The sequence below is a fragment of the Pelodiscus sinensis genome, chromosome 20 (assembly GCF_049634645.1).
Source record: "Pelodiscus sinensis isolate JC-2024 chromosome 20, ASM4963464v1, whole genome shotgun sequence".
Taxonomy (NCBI): Eukaryota; Metazoa; Chordata; order Testudines; family Trionychidae; genus Pelodiscus; species Pelodiscus sinensis.
The window spans coordinates 6,811,867-6,826,942 of NC_134730.1; the positions used below are offsets into that span (position 1 = coordinate 6,811,867).

A 15,076-nucleotide genomic window follows, 5' to 3' on the forward strand; every position below is an offset into this window, starting at 1 on the left:
TGCAGGATCGCAGGATCGCAACTCTGGTTGGCCGCAAATCGCCATTCGCAGCCAATCAAGTGGCAAGTGCCACAGACTGGGACACCGCTTCACGCCGCTCGCATTGGCCTCAAACGGCGATTTGTGGCCAAGCAGAGCGGTGATCCTCCAATACCTGCTGCGGAGGTGCAGGTAAACATGGAGGTGGGGGCCTGCCAGGGACTAACCCTGCGGACGGGATCCAGCCCATGGGTTGGAATTTGCTCACCCCTGCACTAGAGCCACATTCTGTCAAAGCCACAAGTTCCACCTGCGTCAGGCATCCCAGCTAAGGGCCCCCCCTCCTGACTGACTTCTGCAAAAGGCTCCGGTCTCAACAAATGGATATTTTCTGACCAACAAGGACACAAACAAAAAGCATCTGGTGTCTAAAATGGGCACCCCAAAACTGAAGCAAGTGATGTGGGAATGTGGGAATCAGCTCTTGGTTTTCCACTCACTGCTGGTGTGGGCCTCGCCTCAGCTCCTCTGACTAGAGCCCATCTGCACTAGCCTCAAGTGCAGCAGGCCAGGAGTGCGATGCACTGGCAGAGCGGAGCAGCGGGGGTGGGGTGCCTATTGGTGAGTCCCAAGGGGGTTTCATAGAACTTGGAATGGGGAGCAGGGACTAAGCCTGGGAGTCGCAGGTCAGGGGCCTGCAGGCCTGCATGGGGGCCCATGATGGCAGTAGCAGGGATGCTGCAGGGTAGGAATGAGGCCCTCAGGCAGAGCTGATTGGGACCCATGCCTGGAACATCAGGAGCACTGCCCTTCAGGCCTGAGGTGTTTTGGCAAAGCCGTGTGTGTGGGATGCTCACACAGACAGCGCCTGCCTGCACTGTGTCTGGATCAAGTCAGGGCTCTGAATCCCCCTTCAAGAGCAATACATTCTCTCACTAATCTTACTGGACAGGAAAGAGCTAGAAATGCTATTTGCAGCTTGTGGGCTCTGCATTGTATTAAACATCTTCCAAGCAAACCTAGTGACTCTCAGATAATTCGGAGGCCCAGGCAGTTCAAGAAAAGGAGCTTTTGCCAGATGATGTTTCATAAAAAAAAAAAATCCCTCCAGCCATTTTCTAGTTCTTCCTATTTATGTGGCCCTGCGGCAGACAGCTCCCCGCACCCCCTCGTCTGCTGTTGGTATTTGTGCAGTCGGGCTGACGTCACTGCTCTATACCTGGCTAGTGTCTAAAAAATCCCAATCAGTGAAGGCTGCACACACACACATGCAGCATAGTCACACCTACACGTGCACATAATCACAGGCACACATGAGTGCCCACAGATATGATCACACAACTGCACACACAGTCACATGACTATGGACCCACAACTGAACACAGCCATAATCACACACTCCTAACTGCATGCCCACGCACACACAAGTGCACATAGTCACACAGGAATACACTCACGTGAGGGGATCTGCGAATTGTCCCTGACCCTTCCGCAAAATGTTTCCATGGGAGCATTATTGTACTTGAATCAGCTGTGCTTCATGAATGGAATTGGTGGTGCAGGGACAAGGAGGGTAGCCCTGAGAGTAGGATATTTGATTAGCATCCAGCCAAGCAAGCTGTGCATTGTCTTCCTGGCTCCATAACTGGCCAGCTGTGAGATGCTGATCAAGTCACTGCAATGCTGAGGTTCTCACCAGTAAAATGGAGCTAATGATTTGAAAAGTGCTTTGTGACAAGAGCACTTGTCACAAATTTGTTAATGATGGGAGGGGCTACTGGTCTCTCCTTGTCCTCATGCAATGCAAGGATCAGAGCACACCAGCCCTGTGCCAGGCAGGTGTGCAAAGCAAGAGAGTCCTTGCAGGATATTATATCTGGCTCAGATACATTAGTTTAAACTAGATTCTGACAGGCTGAAACCGAATGGAAATACGCTGCTCTGAACAGAAATAAGAATGCCCCTATAGGAGCTTGCACCAGTGTGACAAAAGGGCTGTGTCTAGACTGGCATGATTTTCCAGAAATGCTTTTAACCGAAAAGATTTCCATTAAAAACATTTTCGGAACAGAGTGTCTAGATTGGCACAGACGCTTTTCCGCAAAAGCACTTTTTGTGGAAAAGCGTCCGTGGCCAATCTAGACGCGCTTTTCCGCAAAAAAGCCCCGATTGCAATTTTCACGATCGGGGCTTTTTTGCAGAAAACAAATCAGAGCTGTCTACACTGGCTGCGCCCGAATGGGAGCAGCATAGTATTTCCGCAAAAACACTGACAATCTTGCATGAGATCGTCAGTGCTTTTGCGGAAATTCAAGCGGCCAGTGTAGACAGCAAGTTTTTCCGGAAAAGCGGCTGATTTTCCGGAAAAACTGGCCAGTGTAGACACAGCCAAGCAGTTTAAAAGCTGCACCTCTTGTTCAACTGGTGCAACTTTCTCATGTAGACAAGGCTCTGCCAGGAGGTCCTGCACCTTTCTTCCTGATGACTGAGTTTTAAGGTCAATGGGAATCTTTCCATTGACCTAACTCTGGCCCTTCTTCCATAGAGTCCCATGGATTCCAGGGAGCAGGATGCAGCTCTTTGGCCTTCCTAGTCTGAAGGTTCTCCTCTTTCTGCAGTAATGCCTCCAGTGAGTTTGCCTGTCTGGCTAGCAATTACCCAGCCTGCACGTCACATGGGCAGTAATCAGAAGCATGTGTCTTGTCTCTGGGCTGCTGAGACACCCAGGCCGTGGCAGACGTGAGCCTTCCCTCTCCCAGAGGCTGTGGAGGGTGAGGAGTGGACATGTGGGAGTGAGGGGGAGGATCTCCTGCCACTTTGTAATGCCGGTCATCTGGGACATGGCTGATGTGGCTGTTGGGCTGCTTCGCTTTGGAGTGACGAATGGTTCTGTCACATGCACACACACAACATCACACACACACACACGCACCACTAGCAAGGCGAAACAAATGCTTCACTCGCCTGACTGCCTCTCCTCTCCCGCGGGTTTGGAGAGCGAGGAAGAGATGTTTACATTCATCAGGCTGACAGGCCCACCATGCACTTTGAACTAGAAACTGCTTCTTCCCAGAGCTGGAGCAACCCTGCACCCCACGGAGGAGGAGGGATTGAGCCAATGTCAGCGAGGGTGCTCAGGGCTCAAGGGTAGAAACTCAGGTAGATTTTGTTCCTGGCTTCCCAGGTTTAATCTGTGGCAGGTTCCAGACCAGCAGCTGGCAGAAATATTCTGCAGAGTGCATTTCCGTTTGGAGGGGAAAAGGTTAAAGCACCAGGGAGGCTGAGCTCTCCTCCTACCCTGCCAATGTCAGCACAGTTGGAACGGCCCAGAGCTGAACATCAGATTAGGAAAGGTGTGTTCTAATTGCGGGGAGTGTGCTGGGCTGCCCCTCAGCTGGAGCGAGTGTACAGGAGGAGTGCACTTCCCCTGGCCGATCCCTGCCTGCAGGAACTACGGGACAAAGCCGGTCACACAACACCCGGGGATTAGCCGCAAGAGAAACTTGGAAAGCCATCCCAGCCTAGAATTTTGTTCCTATGTAATGTCCATGACGGTGGCAGCATGAGGAAAACAGCACAATCAGGTGAGTAAAGCAGGCCCTGGCTGCTGGGTGTTCTCATATCAGTCAGCTGGGCTCTGTGCGTGTGCATGTGTGTGTGTGCATGTGTGTGTGTACAAAACCAACACAAACATCAGTATGGCATGCACAAGCCCCTCTTGCACCAGTTCTCTCACCGGAGGAGAGCAGCTGTTTTACCAGCCTGCTTGAAATGCCTGTGAATGCCACTCCTAGGGCCTACCTGCCATTTGTGACAGCACGCGCCAGGAGGAACGGCAGAGACAGTCAGCGTGGAACAAAGAGGGACACAAAAAAGCAAAGCTTGCCTCAGGTACCAGCTGCACATCCTGTGGGAAGGGACTCTGAATGCATGTGGGCTGTGATCCGAACGAACCAGAGCTATTGAGGGAGGGGGGTTCTGAGTCAGCGCCCCCGTCCCAGCCTGCTAATTTTTAAAAAAACTTCCATTCCCCAGCTGTGCTCAAAGTCAGCCCAGGCTCTTTCACACTCGCTTCTCTGGGGACACCATTGTAGGTCACCACTCATTGTAGTGGTGCTGCAGCTACTTAGTCCTGCCAAGGTCATCGTCTGCCTCCTGGGTGCTGAGTCACCAGCTGAGGAGATGCCGCCCAAAGTTAGTGCTCCTACTACCCCCTCATCTTCAGCTTTCCCATTAAAGCAGAGCCCTGTAAGCCCCATGAATGCCTCATGCTGGGAAGTTCTGAAAGAGTTTCTGCTCCACTGCTCACAAAGAGCTGCTGCAGGGCCAAAGTGAGGGGGTGGCTACAGTCAGCATGGACTCCTGACACTTCCTAGAAGGTGAAACTAATAAATCACTGGAATTAAGTGATCACTGGGTGGTAGGAGGATAGGTCTCCCGGAAAGGTCAATCATTTACCTAACTGACTCACTGAAGGTAGGTTCTCTGCTAGCACATAGTACAGTGGCATACTTCCCGTCTACCGCTGGCCCACTCAGCAGCCTGTGACTTTAAATTCCTTAAGCCTAATTCTGCTCTCACTTACACCCTTGCTAACCCAGTGACTGCAGAGGGCAGGCAGGCTGCAGAGTGTGGGCTGTAGTCCACATACATAGCTCTTCCAAGCAGCCTGAGTCAAATGTTTGTGGACCGCAGAGCATGTTAGCTTCTTTGCTGGCATTTCATAACTCTTTGGAGTGGCTAAACTGAACCATGACTTATTAAAGCCACAGAACGGCCAGTTTGAATCTTCTCGGTGGCTTGCATGATCTCATAAACCACAGGGGCAAGCTGAACTCAGTGCTTTGCCTTCAGAGCACCACAATGAAAATGCCTGGGACTACTCCAGTGCCTGCTTGCTTGTGTTTTTAATTGTTCTTTCATAACATTACTGTTGTGAATTGTCTTGAACTCCTGCCCGCTAAAATATATATCATACAGGTGTTAGTCAGACTGTTCTGGTGGTTTTATTATGACTTTACATGTTGGGGCCCATAGCCTGTGAAAGTATTATTTATATGGCACCATGACAAAGCGTGTCGTTTAGACAGGCTATTGCCCTGGGCAACTTTACAAGCTACAATACAGCAAGAGATGGCAGGAGGGCAATAGCAGTGAATACTGTTCCTGAGTGTAAAAAAGCAGGGCAGGAGTGTGTTTCACACGGGAATTTGATAGGAACGTGTAAGCTGCGTCTAGACTGGCATGATTTTGCGCAAATACTTTTAACAAGAAAGTTTTTCCATTAAAAGTATTTGCACAAGAGAGCATCTATACTGGCATGTGCCTTTGCACAAAGGATTTGCTTTTGCGCAAAAGCATCCGTGCCAGTGTAGATGCTCTCTTGCGCAAGAAAGCTCCGATGGCCATTTTAGCCATCAGGCTTTCTTGTGCAAGAAATTAATGTGGCTGTCTACACTGGCCTCTTGCGCAAGAATACTTGCACAAGAATACTTGCACAAGAGGGCTTATCCCTGAGCTGGCATGTCGGAGTATTTGCGCAAGAACCACTGATTTTGTACATTACAAAGTCAGTGTTCTTGAGCAAATACTCGCGGCCAGTGTAGACAGGCGGCAAGATTTTTGCGCAAAATCATGCCAGTCTAGACGCACCCGTAGTGTATACAAGGTGAAGGGTTATTGCAAGGGTCGGGTGAGGGCAAAAGATATTTTGGCCTTGGAAAGGGTTCAGAAAAGGGCAACTAAAATGATTAGGGGTTTGGAACGGGTCCCATATGAGGAGAAGTTAAAGCGACTGGGACTTTTCAGTTTAGAAAAGAGGAGACTGAGGGGGGATATGATAGAGGTCTATAAAATCATGAGTGGTGTGGAGAGGGCCGATAAAGAAAAGTTATTTATTAGTTCCCTAAATAGAAGAACTAGAGGTCACCAAATGAAATTAATGGGTAGCAGGTTTAAAACGAATAAAAGAAAGTTCTTCACACAGCGTGTAGTCAACCTGTGGAACTCCTTGCCAGAGGAGGCTGTGAAGGCTAGGACTATAATAGAGTTTAAAGAGAAGCTAGATAATTTCATGGAGGTTAGGTCCATAAAAGGCTATTAGCCAGGGGATAAAATGGTGTCCTTGGCCTCTGTTTGTCAGAGGCTGGAGAAAGATGGCAGGAGACAAATCGCTTGATCATTGTCTTCGGTTCACCCTCTCTGGGGCACCTGGTGCTGGCCACTGTCGGTAGACAGGATACTGGGCTAGATGGACCTTTGGTCTGACCCAGTACAGCCGTTCTTATGTTCTGAAGTTGCAAAGGCTGGGATGGGAGAAGGGATTAGTAATACCTCTCTGTTCTTAAAAATAATGGGCAAAGTCCTTAGCTGGTGTAAACTGGCCCATCTCCATTGCAGCCCATACTGATTTATCTCTGTAAAGATCTGGTCCAATAGATCTTATGTGAGGTTGGGCAGCTAACAATGGCAAAACCTGGCAGACGGGTACCCCAGTGATAGGCCCATTAGAAATGCATATCTAGAAAGCCTCCTGAAGCCTCCTGATGCCACCCAAATACTAGCCAACACGTATGTTCTAAAGTGCACAACATGACTGAATATGAGCATCACAGGTTTTAATCCCTTACCTTAAGAAGCCTTGTTGTTGTCCAATGACTTGAAATCGCAGCTGCTTGCTATTGAGGTTGGGTGTCCTGGACTGTCATGTTTGCTTTCTACTGATATGTGGTGGAGTAAAACTGAGTGACAGCAAATCCCCTGGCATTAGTGAGATGTGTGTATTTCATAAGACTGCCCCAGTAAGCACAGTTCCAATAAGTACAGTATGGCTTGGCTTTGACATTTGTTAGTACCTTTCACCTGGAAGGAACTCAAGCTGTGTTTTGGAAACACATCATCTCTCATAAGAGATGCAGCCACTTCTGGGCTGAAATGTGGTGGTGTTTAACATAGGAAGGGAAGATTATATTGTCCAACTGAAACCACAAGAAGAAGATTAGGGAGACAGCATGTAATTGCATGGGTTGGAATTTGTCCTGAATACTAGGGCTGACATCCCCCACTTCTGTTCTCCCAATGCACTGGCGTCAATTTTTAGTAGAGGAGGTGGAGAAAGCAACTAGGGGAGAGACTGTTCTAGATGTGAGTATGACAAATAGGTAGGAACTGGTTGAGAACGTGAAGATGAAAGCCAGTTTTGGTGAAAGTGACCGCGATATGCTAGAATTCATGGTTCTAATGAATGGGGGAGGGAAAATAGCAGAATAAAGACAAAGGAGTTCAAGAAGGCAGACTTTAGCAAACTCAGATAATTGGCAGGTAAGATCCTGTGGGAAGCAAGTCTAAGGAAAAAGTTGTTCAAAGAAGTGATAGTTTTTAAGAGAGACGTTATTAAAAGCACAAGAACAGACTAACCAAATGCAGAGGAAAGATGGGAAGCCTGGTAAGAGACCTACTTGGCTTAATAAGGAAATATTCAGTGACCTGAAGCTCAAAAAAGGACATGTGAAAAGTGGAAACTAGATCACGTTATGAAGGGTGAAGATAAAAAACCCACAAGCATGTAAGGACATAATTAGAAAGGCACAAAACAAAATTAGGGACCAAAGATAACATGAAAGGGTCTGTCTACACTAGCCCCCTAGTTCAAACTAGGGAGGCTAATGTAGGCATTCAAAGTTGCAAATCAAGCCCAGGATATTTAAATATCCCGGGATTCATTTGCATCTTCCCGGGTGCCACCATTTTTAAATGTCCCTTAGTCGGAACTCCGTGCCCGCAGCTACACGCGGCACGGAGTAGGTAGTTCGAATTAGGATCTCTGATTCGAACTACCGGTACACCTCGGTCCCCGGTGATCCTGGTACTGGCTGCAGGCATGGGGCCTCTTAGCTCCCAGCCAATGGGAGCTGAGCGGCCCTGTGCCGGCAGCCAGCATGTCCCTCAGCCCACGCTGGCGCCGACTAGCTGGGACTGGAAGACTCTACACTGGAGTCGGCTTATAAATGGGTCATTGACATTTTTTTTCTGTGAGTTCGGGAGCTCACTTAGGAATGAACGGGCTTTGGTTAGAGTATACACAGTACAATACTCACTAGAGGGAGGCCAAGGACAGAGTAGGTCGGGTGGGCAATGAAAAACAGCAGCTCACCAAGGTTAGTCCCTGACAGGCCACCGCCACTATGTTTACCTGCACCTTTGCAGGTATCAGATGATCGCAGATCTCATTGCCTGTGGATGGCCACTGCAAGTGGAGGGAAGGTGGCATGAACCAGGACACCATTTCCTGCTGCTTGCATTGGCCATGAATGGAGATTCGCAGCCAACAAGACCTGCAATCATCTGATACCTGCAGAAGTGCAAGTAAACATAGTGGCAGTGGCCTGCAAGGGATTAACTCTGTGGACTGGATCCAGCCTGTGGGCAGGAATTTGCCCACCCATACAGTAAGCTCTTTATTCAATGCAGAAGGAAAGACAATGCAACAAACACAACTGTGACTGAAGGATTAAATATCTTATTTTGTTTTAGTTTTTGTCAAAAAGGGTAGCAGTGATCAGGAAAATAATATAGTGAGCGTCTGTGTAAATGGGGTAGGATAAAAGGCTAATACAGGAAAGATCAAGGTAAGGATTATTTAGACAAGTTAGATATCTGTCGGTCAGCAGGACCTAACGAAATATCTCCTATATACTCAAGGGAGTGGCTGAAGCAATCTTGGAGCCATTAGTGATTCTCTTTAAAAACTTGTGGAAGACAGGAGAGACTCAGAGGATTGGAATAGGGCAAATATACTGATTTATAAAACTAGCCAATTAGACTGTCATAAGACGGGATTTTCAGGTCTCTCCTCCACACTGGTTTTCTCTCCTGAGCCTCCGGTTGCTTTCTCTCTCTCTCTCCCCTCCTCTTACTACTTCTCCCCCCCTCTCTCTCAGCTCTCCTCTGCCTCCTGCCTCTCTCTTCTTCTCTTCTCCTCCCCCTCCTGCCTCTCACTCGGGGACCGCAGAGTCCAAACGGTCACTTTCACCACTTGCTCCCATGAGGCGGCCAGGCTGAGCGGTGCAGAAGGCAGCTGAGTGCCACGGAGGAGGCGAAGGGGAGCAGTGACTTTTACAGCCAGGGGGCGGGGCCTGGAGCCACTGTCATGCCGTACATCACTGCCCTGCTCTCCTTCGCCTCCCACTGTGGCGCTCAGCTGACTTCTGCGCTGCTCAGCCGGGCTGCCGCGGGGCAGCAAGCAGCCGTTTGGGCTTCCCCGTGGTGGCCTGGCTGAGCGGTGCAGAAGTCAGCCGAGCGCCACGGCAGGAGGCGAAGGGGGGTGAGGCGGTGACGTACATGGCCAGGCCCCACCCTCTGGGCATGTACGTCACCGCCCAGCCCCCTTTCCCCTTCCGCCGTGGCACTCAGCCCCACCCCCTGGGCATGTACGTCACCGCCCCCCCCCCTTTCCTCTTCCGCCGTGGCACTCAGCCCCACCCCCTGGGCATGTACGTCACCGCCCCACTCCCTTTCCTCTTCCGCCGTGGCACTCAGCCCCACCCCCTGGGCATGTACGTCACCGCCCCCCCCTTTCCTCTTCCGCCGTGGCACTCAGCCCCACCCCCTGGGCATGTACGTCACCGCCCCACTCCCTTTCCTCTTCCGCCGTGGCACTCAGCCCCACCCCCTGGGCATGTACGTCACCGCCCCACTCCCTTTCCTCTTCCGCCGTGGCACTCAGCCCCACCCCTTGGGCATGTACGTCACCGCCCAGCCCCCTTTCCTCTTCCGCCGTGGCACTCAGCCCCACCCCTTGGGCATGTACGTCACCGCCCCCCCCTTTCCTCTTCCGCCGTAGCACTCAGCCCCACCCCCTGGATATGTACGTCACCGCCCCCCCCCTTTCCTCTTCCGCCGTAGCACTCAGCCCCACCCCCTGGGCATGTACGTCACCGCCCCCCCCTTTCCTCTTCCGCCGTGGCACTCAGCCCTACCCCCTGGGCATGTACGTCACCGCCCCCCCCCTTTCCTCTTCCGCCGTAGCACTCAGCCCCACCCCCTGGGCATGTACGTCACCGCCCCCCCCCTTTCCTCTTCCGCCGTGGCACTCAGCGCCACCCCTTGGGCATGTACGTCACCGCCCCACCCCCTTTCCCCTTCCGCTGTAGCACTCAGCTGACTTCTGCACCGCTTAGCTGGGCCACCGCGGGGGAGCAAGCAGCCATTTGGGCCCCGCACTCCCCATGCAGCACGGGCCGCCCAGAGGGAATAGCCAGCATTTCAGCAACAGCGCCATCCAGAGGGAACAGCCAGCATTTCGGCGTTACAGACTCTCAGACACTGGGCTACTATATACAGACGTGTCCTCCGGGGCGAGAAAAGCTTCTCCCGGTCTCCCTGGTTTGCTGGGGGGGTCCAGCGCGCCTGGGCTGTCCTGTTGCGGGCGTGCTCCGTGGCTTTGCTCCCTGTCTCCCTGCAGACCAGGGAGATGGAGAGAAAAGCCTTGGAGCACGCCCGCAGTGGGACAGCCCGGGCGTGCTTGGGCTGTCCCGCTGCGGGCGTGCTCCAAGGCTTTGCTCTCCATCTCCCTGGTCTGCTGGGGGGGGCGTGCAGCTAGTGCCCCCCCCCAGCAGACCAGGCTTTTCTTGCCTACCCCTGGGGTAGAGCAGCTGGGGGCTGCCGGGTTGGTCCCGCAGCGCCGCTCCGGACCAACCCGGCAGCACCCCAGCTGCTCTGCCCCAGGCGTCCTGATTCAGCCGCTGCTGGTCAGTTTCAGCAGCGGCTGAATCAGGACGCCTGGAGCAGAGAAGCTGGGGTGCTGCTGGGTTGCTCCAGTAGCACTGAGGAGCCGCGCTACTGGAGCAACCCAGCAGCACCCCAGCTGCTCTGCCCCAGGCGTCCCCAAGTCAGCCGCTGCTGAAACTGACCAGCGGTTGACTACAGGAAGCCCGAGGCAGAGTTGCTCTGCCCCAGGCTTCCTGGAATCAGCCGCTGATGAGTTTCAGCAGCAGCTGACTTGGGGATGCCTGGGTTTCTTAAGTTGAATCTGTATGTAAGTCAGAACTGGCGTCCAGATTCAGCCGTGGTTGAAACTGATCAGTTTCAGCAGCGGCTGACGCCAGTTCCGACTTACATACAGATTCAACTTAAGAACAAACCTACAGTCCCTATCTTGTACGTAACCCGGGGACTGCTTGTATATGATGGGGAATAAGAACAACCCAGGGAATTAGTCCAGTCAGCTTAACTTCAGTACATGGAAAGATAATGGAACGAATAATCAAACAATCAATTCATCAGCACCTAGAAGATATGGTGATAATCAAGAGACAACATGGAATTGTCAAGAACAAATTATGTCAAACCAACCTAACATCCATCTTTGACAGAGTAACAAGACTTGTGAATGGGGGAAGCAGTAGATGTGGTATAGCTTGACTTTAGTAAGTCTTTTGATACTGTCATGTGATTTTTTTCATAAGCAAACTAGGGAAACATAGCCTAGATGAACCCACTGTGAGGTGGGTGCACAACTGGTTGCAAAATCATACTCAAGAACAGTTATCAGTGGGTTCATACTAAAGCTGGAAAGGCATTTTAAGCAGGATCCCATAGAGATCTGTCCTGGGTCCAGTTTGATTCAATATCTTCATAAATGATTTGGGTAATGGCATAGAGAGTACACTTATAAAACTGTGGATGATGCTGGGCTGAGAGGGGTTCTAAGCATTTTGGAGGACAGGAATAGCATTCAGAATGATCTTGACAAAATGGATGAAATTCAGCAAGGACAAATGCAAAGTACTACACCTAGGAAGAAATATGGGAAATGGCTGCCTGGAAAGGAGTACTGCAGAAAAGGATCTGAGGGTTATAGTAGATCACAAACAAAATATGAGTCAACCAATGTAACACTGTTGCCAAAAAAAAAAAAGCAACCTCATTCTTGGATGTATTAGCAGGAGAGTCATAAAGCAAAAATGAGTTTTAGTCTGGAGAAGAGAAAACTGAGGAGGGACACAATAACAGTCTTCAAGTTTGTAAAAGGTTGTTATAAAGAGGAGGATGATAAATTGTTCTCCTTATCTACTGAGGACAAAACAACTGCAATTAAATTACAGCAAGGGAGATTTAAAGTTAGACATTAGGGAAAAGCACTGGAACAAATCATGTATGGAGGTTGTAGAATCTCCATCACTGGAGGTTGTTAAAACAGGCGTAGATAAACACCTGTCAGGGATGGTCTGGGATAATGTGTAGTCCTGTCTCAGTGCAGGGGACTCTCAAGGGCCTTTCAGGTGCTTCTACACTGCACCGTTATTTTGAGACAACTAGCGTTATTTCAAAAGAACAATGTGAGCGTCTACACAGCCATTCTGTTATTTTGAAATAATTTCGAAATAACAGGCGGCTTATTCCAGAAGGGAACATGCCGAAACAGCTCAGCTGAAAAGATGACCCCTTTCTGCAGGCATTGTGCTTCTCCAGCAGAAATAAGAGTATATCTGGGAAAGACAAACTAATAAGGGCCCCCAAAGCTATGGCGCTAGGAACCAACAAGCTCATTTGTGAGGATACAGAGGGGCCGCAGGGCTTGAATTTGAACACGCAAGGTACCAGACTTTGCCCCACACTCTCAATGCGGTCTGAATGATTCCTATGGACCTGATCCCACACTCACTGAACTGACTTAGTCAATGGGAAGACTCCTAGAGTACGTCTAGACTACCAGGTTTTGTCGACAGAAGTTTTGTCGACAGTATCTGTCGACAGTATCTGTCGACAAAACTTCTGTTGACAAAGAGCGTCCAGACACATTGAGTTCTGTCGACAAAGCAAGCTGCTTTGTTGACAGAACCCTGTAGTCTAGACGCAACCCTACAGGCAATAACACCTTCTCTCGACAGAACTCTGTTGACAGAAGGTGTTATGCCTCGTAAAATGAGGTATACCAGCGTCGGCAAAACTGCTGAGTTCTGTCGACGTTATGTCGACAGAACTCAGCGGTAGTGTAGACGCTGGTATAGTTTTGTCGACAAAAGTCCACTTTTGTCGACAAAACTCAGTAGTCTAGACACACCCCTATTGATTTCACTGGGCTTTGCCTCGGGCCCTGCATTGGCTGAGCATGCTGTAAAGCTGCTGCTGTATCTTCGTGCTCTGGGTATATTCCCAGATCAAGCAGGATTTACCTTTTTGGGGTCAGTGCAGGGAAATCATACACCTCTGCTGTGGATTTTGAACACGTGCCATGTAGGTGTGGTTCCGGTAGAGATCTGCCTTAGATACCTTACCTCTTAGCCACAAACAGTCATTCAGACCTTTGTGCTTTAGCTGCAGGCATTCGCAGCTAAGCCCTGCAATGTTCTGGGCCTGAGCACACTGCGGTGTCTGCAGGGGAGAGCAGTTATAAAGGCCTTGGCAATGGTCAGGAGTCTTACAAAGCAGGTTTAAGAACAAGAAGCAGTCTCTATGCAGCCAACTCTGATACATACTTGTGTTTTCAGACTGGTGGGGAGAGAAGAGTTGTACTGAGATTTTTCAGTTATGCTGGGATCCTCTCTAGGGGATACTGTGTCTTTAAGGATAGAGTGCCCTATTTTCCATTACTCAGACAGGTGTGCATTGCCAACAGTACAATAGATGAGCAAGGTTCATGCTGAGAGGTGAGGCTGAGGGCTGACTGGGAATTACCTTCAGGTGACCTCCAAGCTTGGCAAGAATTGCTTAAGGAATGTGTGTGATGCTGGGAATAGTTGAAAGATGAGTGTGCTAGTTACCCGGTGTTACTCCCACAGGACTGGATGTGACCCACCAGCTGAGCAGGGTTGGGGGAGACTTGAACAAAATCTGGGCTTGCAAGTCTTCAGAAAGTTTCCCCCTGTGGCTGCACCCTCATCCTGAACTTCACAGGAACCTCAGAAGGGTTCCGTCTAGGACACTGCCAGTAAGAGAAGGAAGAGTCCTGGGCCTTGCTTGGGCTCCATACAACACAGGAGTGTGATCAGACCCTTGGGTTGGTCACTGGAGCTCTCAGTCCTGAAGAACATCTGTGGGCCGGCCTGCCAGCAGTGGGGGAGGGGGCAAAGAGAACCCAGGGCCCAGCCATTCTAATGGGTCCGGGGCTCCTGGCTGCTTCCACAGCTACTGCAAGCCCAGGCCCTTTGGAATCAGCAGAGGAGTGGTGCACAGCATGCCTCAACGCTGAGGGCTGGGGGGAGGGAAGTGCCGCATCCTCTGGGCTCTGGAGGGGCTGGTTTTCCCAAATCCAGCCCTTCCACCTGAGGCCCTGCCCCTTCCGGGAGCACAGCGCCCCCGCCATTACCCAGGGGCTCAGCAATCCTGTCAGCTCCTCTGTCTGTGGGTGACCCTGGGTTTACTGCTTGTGCCACCACTGTATAAACCAGGGCTACTCAACTCTGGAAGCCCCGAGGGCCACAGTGATACAGCACAAGCTGAGGGCCACAACTTAAGTGTGATTGCATATACATGCAAATATATATGCAAATAGCTTCTTTTACATAATGTCCCAGCGCTCCAGGCACCTCCTCCTTGAGGGCTAGAAACACTGACACCCTGTTCCTGTCGGTTCCAGTCAGCCTGTCCGCTTGTGTCTTTCAATGCTCACCCCACCTGGGAGATGCCTCGCCCTAGTGGAGCGTGTTCCCAGTGGAGCCTGTGTTCAAAGGATCCCACCTGCGGGCCACATGTTGAGCCCCGTGTAAACCCAAACGGCACCGTGGACTGCAAACAAATGGGCCGTAGGCCACATGCAGCCACAGACCACATGTTGAGTAGCCCTGGTATAAACAATGGTAACTATCCATGGTAACTATATAGTTCATTCATAATGCATGTACATAGAATATGTGGAAGTTCTTGACAGAGCTGTGTTCTGAGCCCTGGATGGAGAGTCAGGAGCTCCAGCATGCTAACTTGGCTTTGAGCAAACTCCCATGCCTCAGTTTCCTTCTGGGTGAAGTGGCTGATAATACCAAAGGCAAACAGAAGTTGTGCAGCTTAGTTAGATCGGAAGTGACTGGGGAAGGGACGGTGTGTTCCTGTGGGTTGGTACTCTGCCCAACACGATGGGGCCTGAGTCCTGACTAGGGCC

The 15,076-nt window shown here is 50.7% G+C and overlaps 1 protein-coding gene across 1 annotated transcript in view; it reads left to right on the forward strand.

Moving 5' to 3' along the window:
* Positions 1-3,380: 3,380 nt before the first annotated feature.
* Positions 3,381-15,076, forward strand: part of SEPTIN9 (septin 9) — a 264,222-nt gene continuing 252,526 nt past the window's right edge. Inside the window, exon 1 of the mRNA XM_006122951.3 lies at positions 3,381-3,563. Within this exon, the coding sequence (XP_006123013.1) occupies positions 3,542-3,563 (22 nt within the window). The 5' untranslated portion in view covers positions 3,381-3,541. The remainder of the gene's footprint in view (positions 3,564-15,076) is intronic.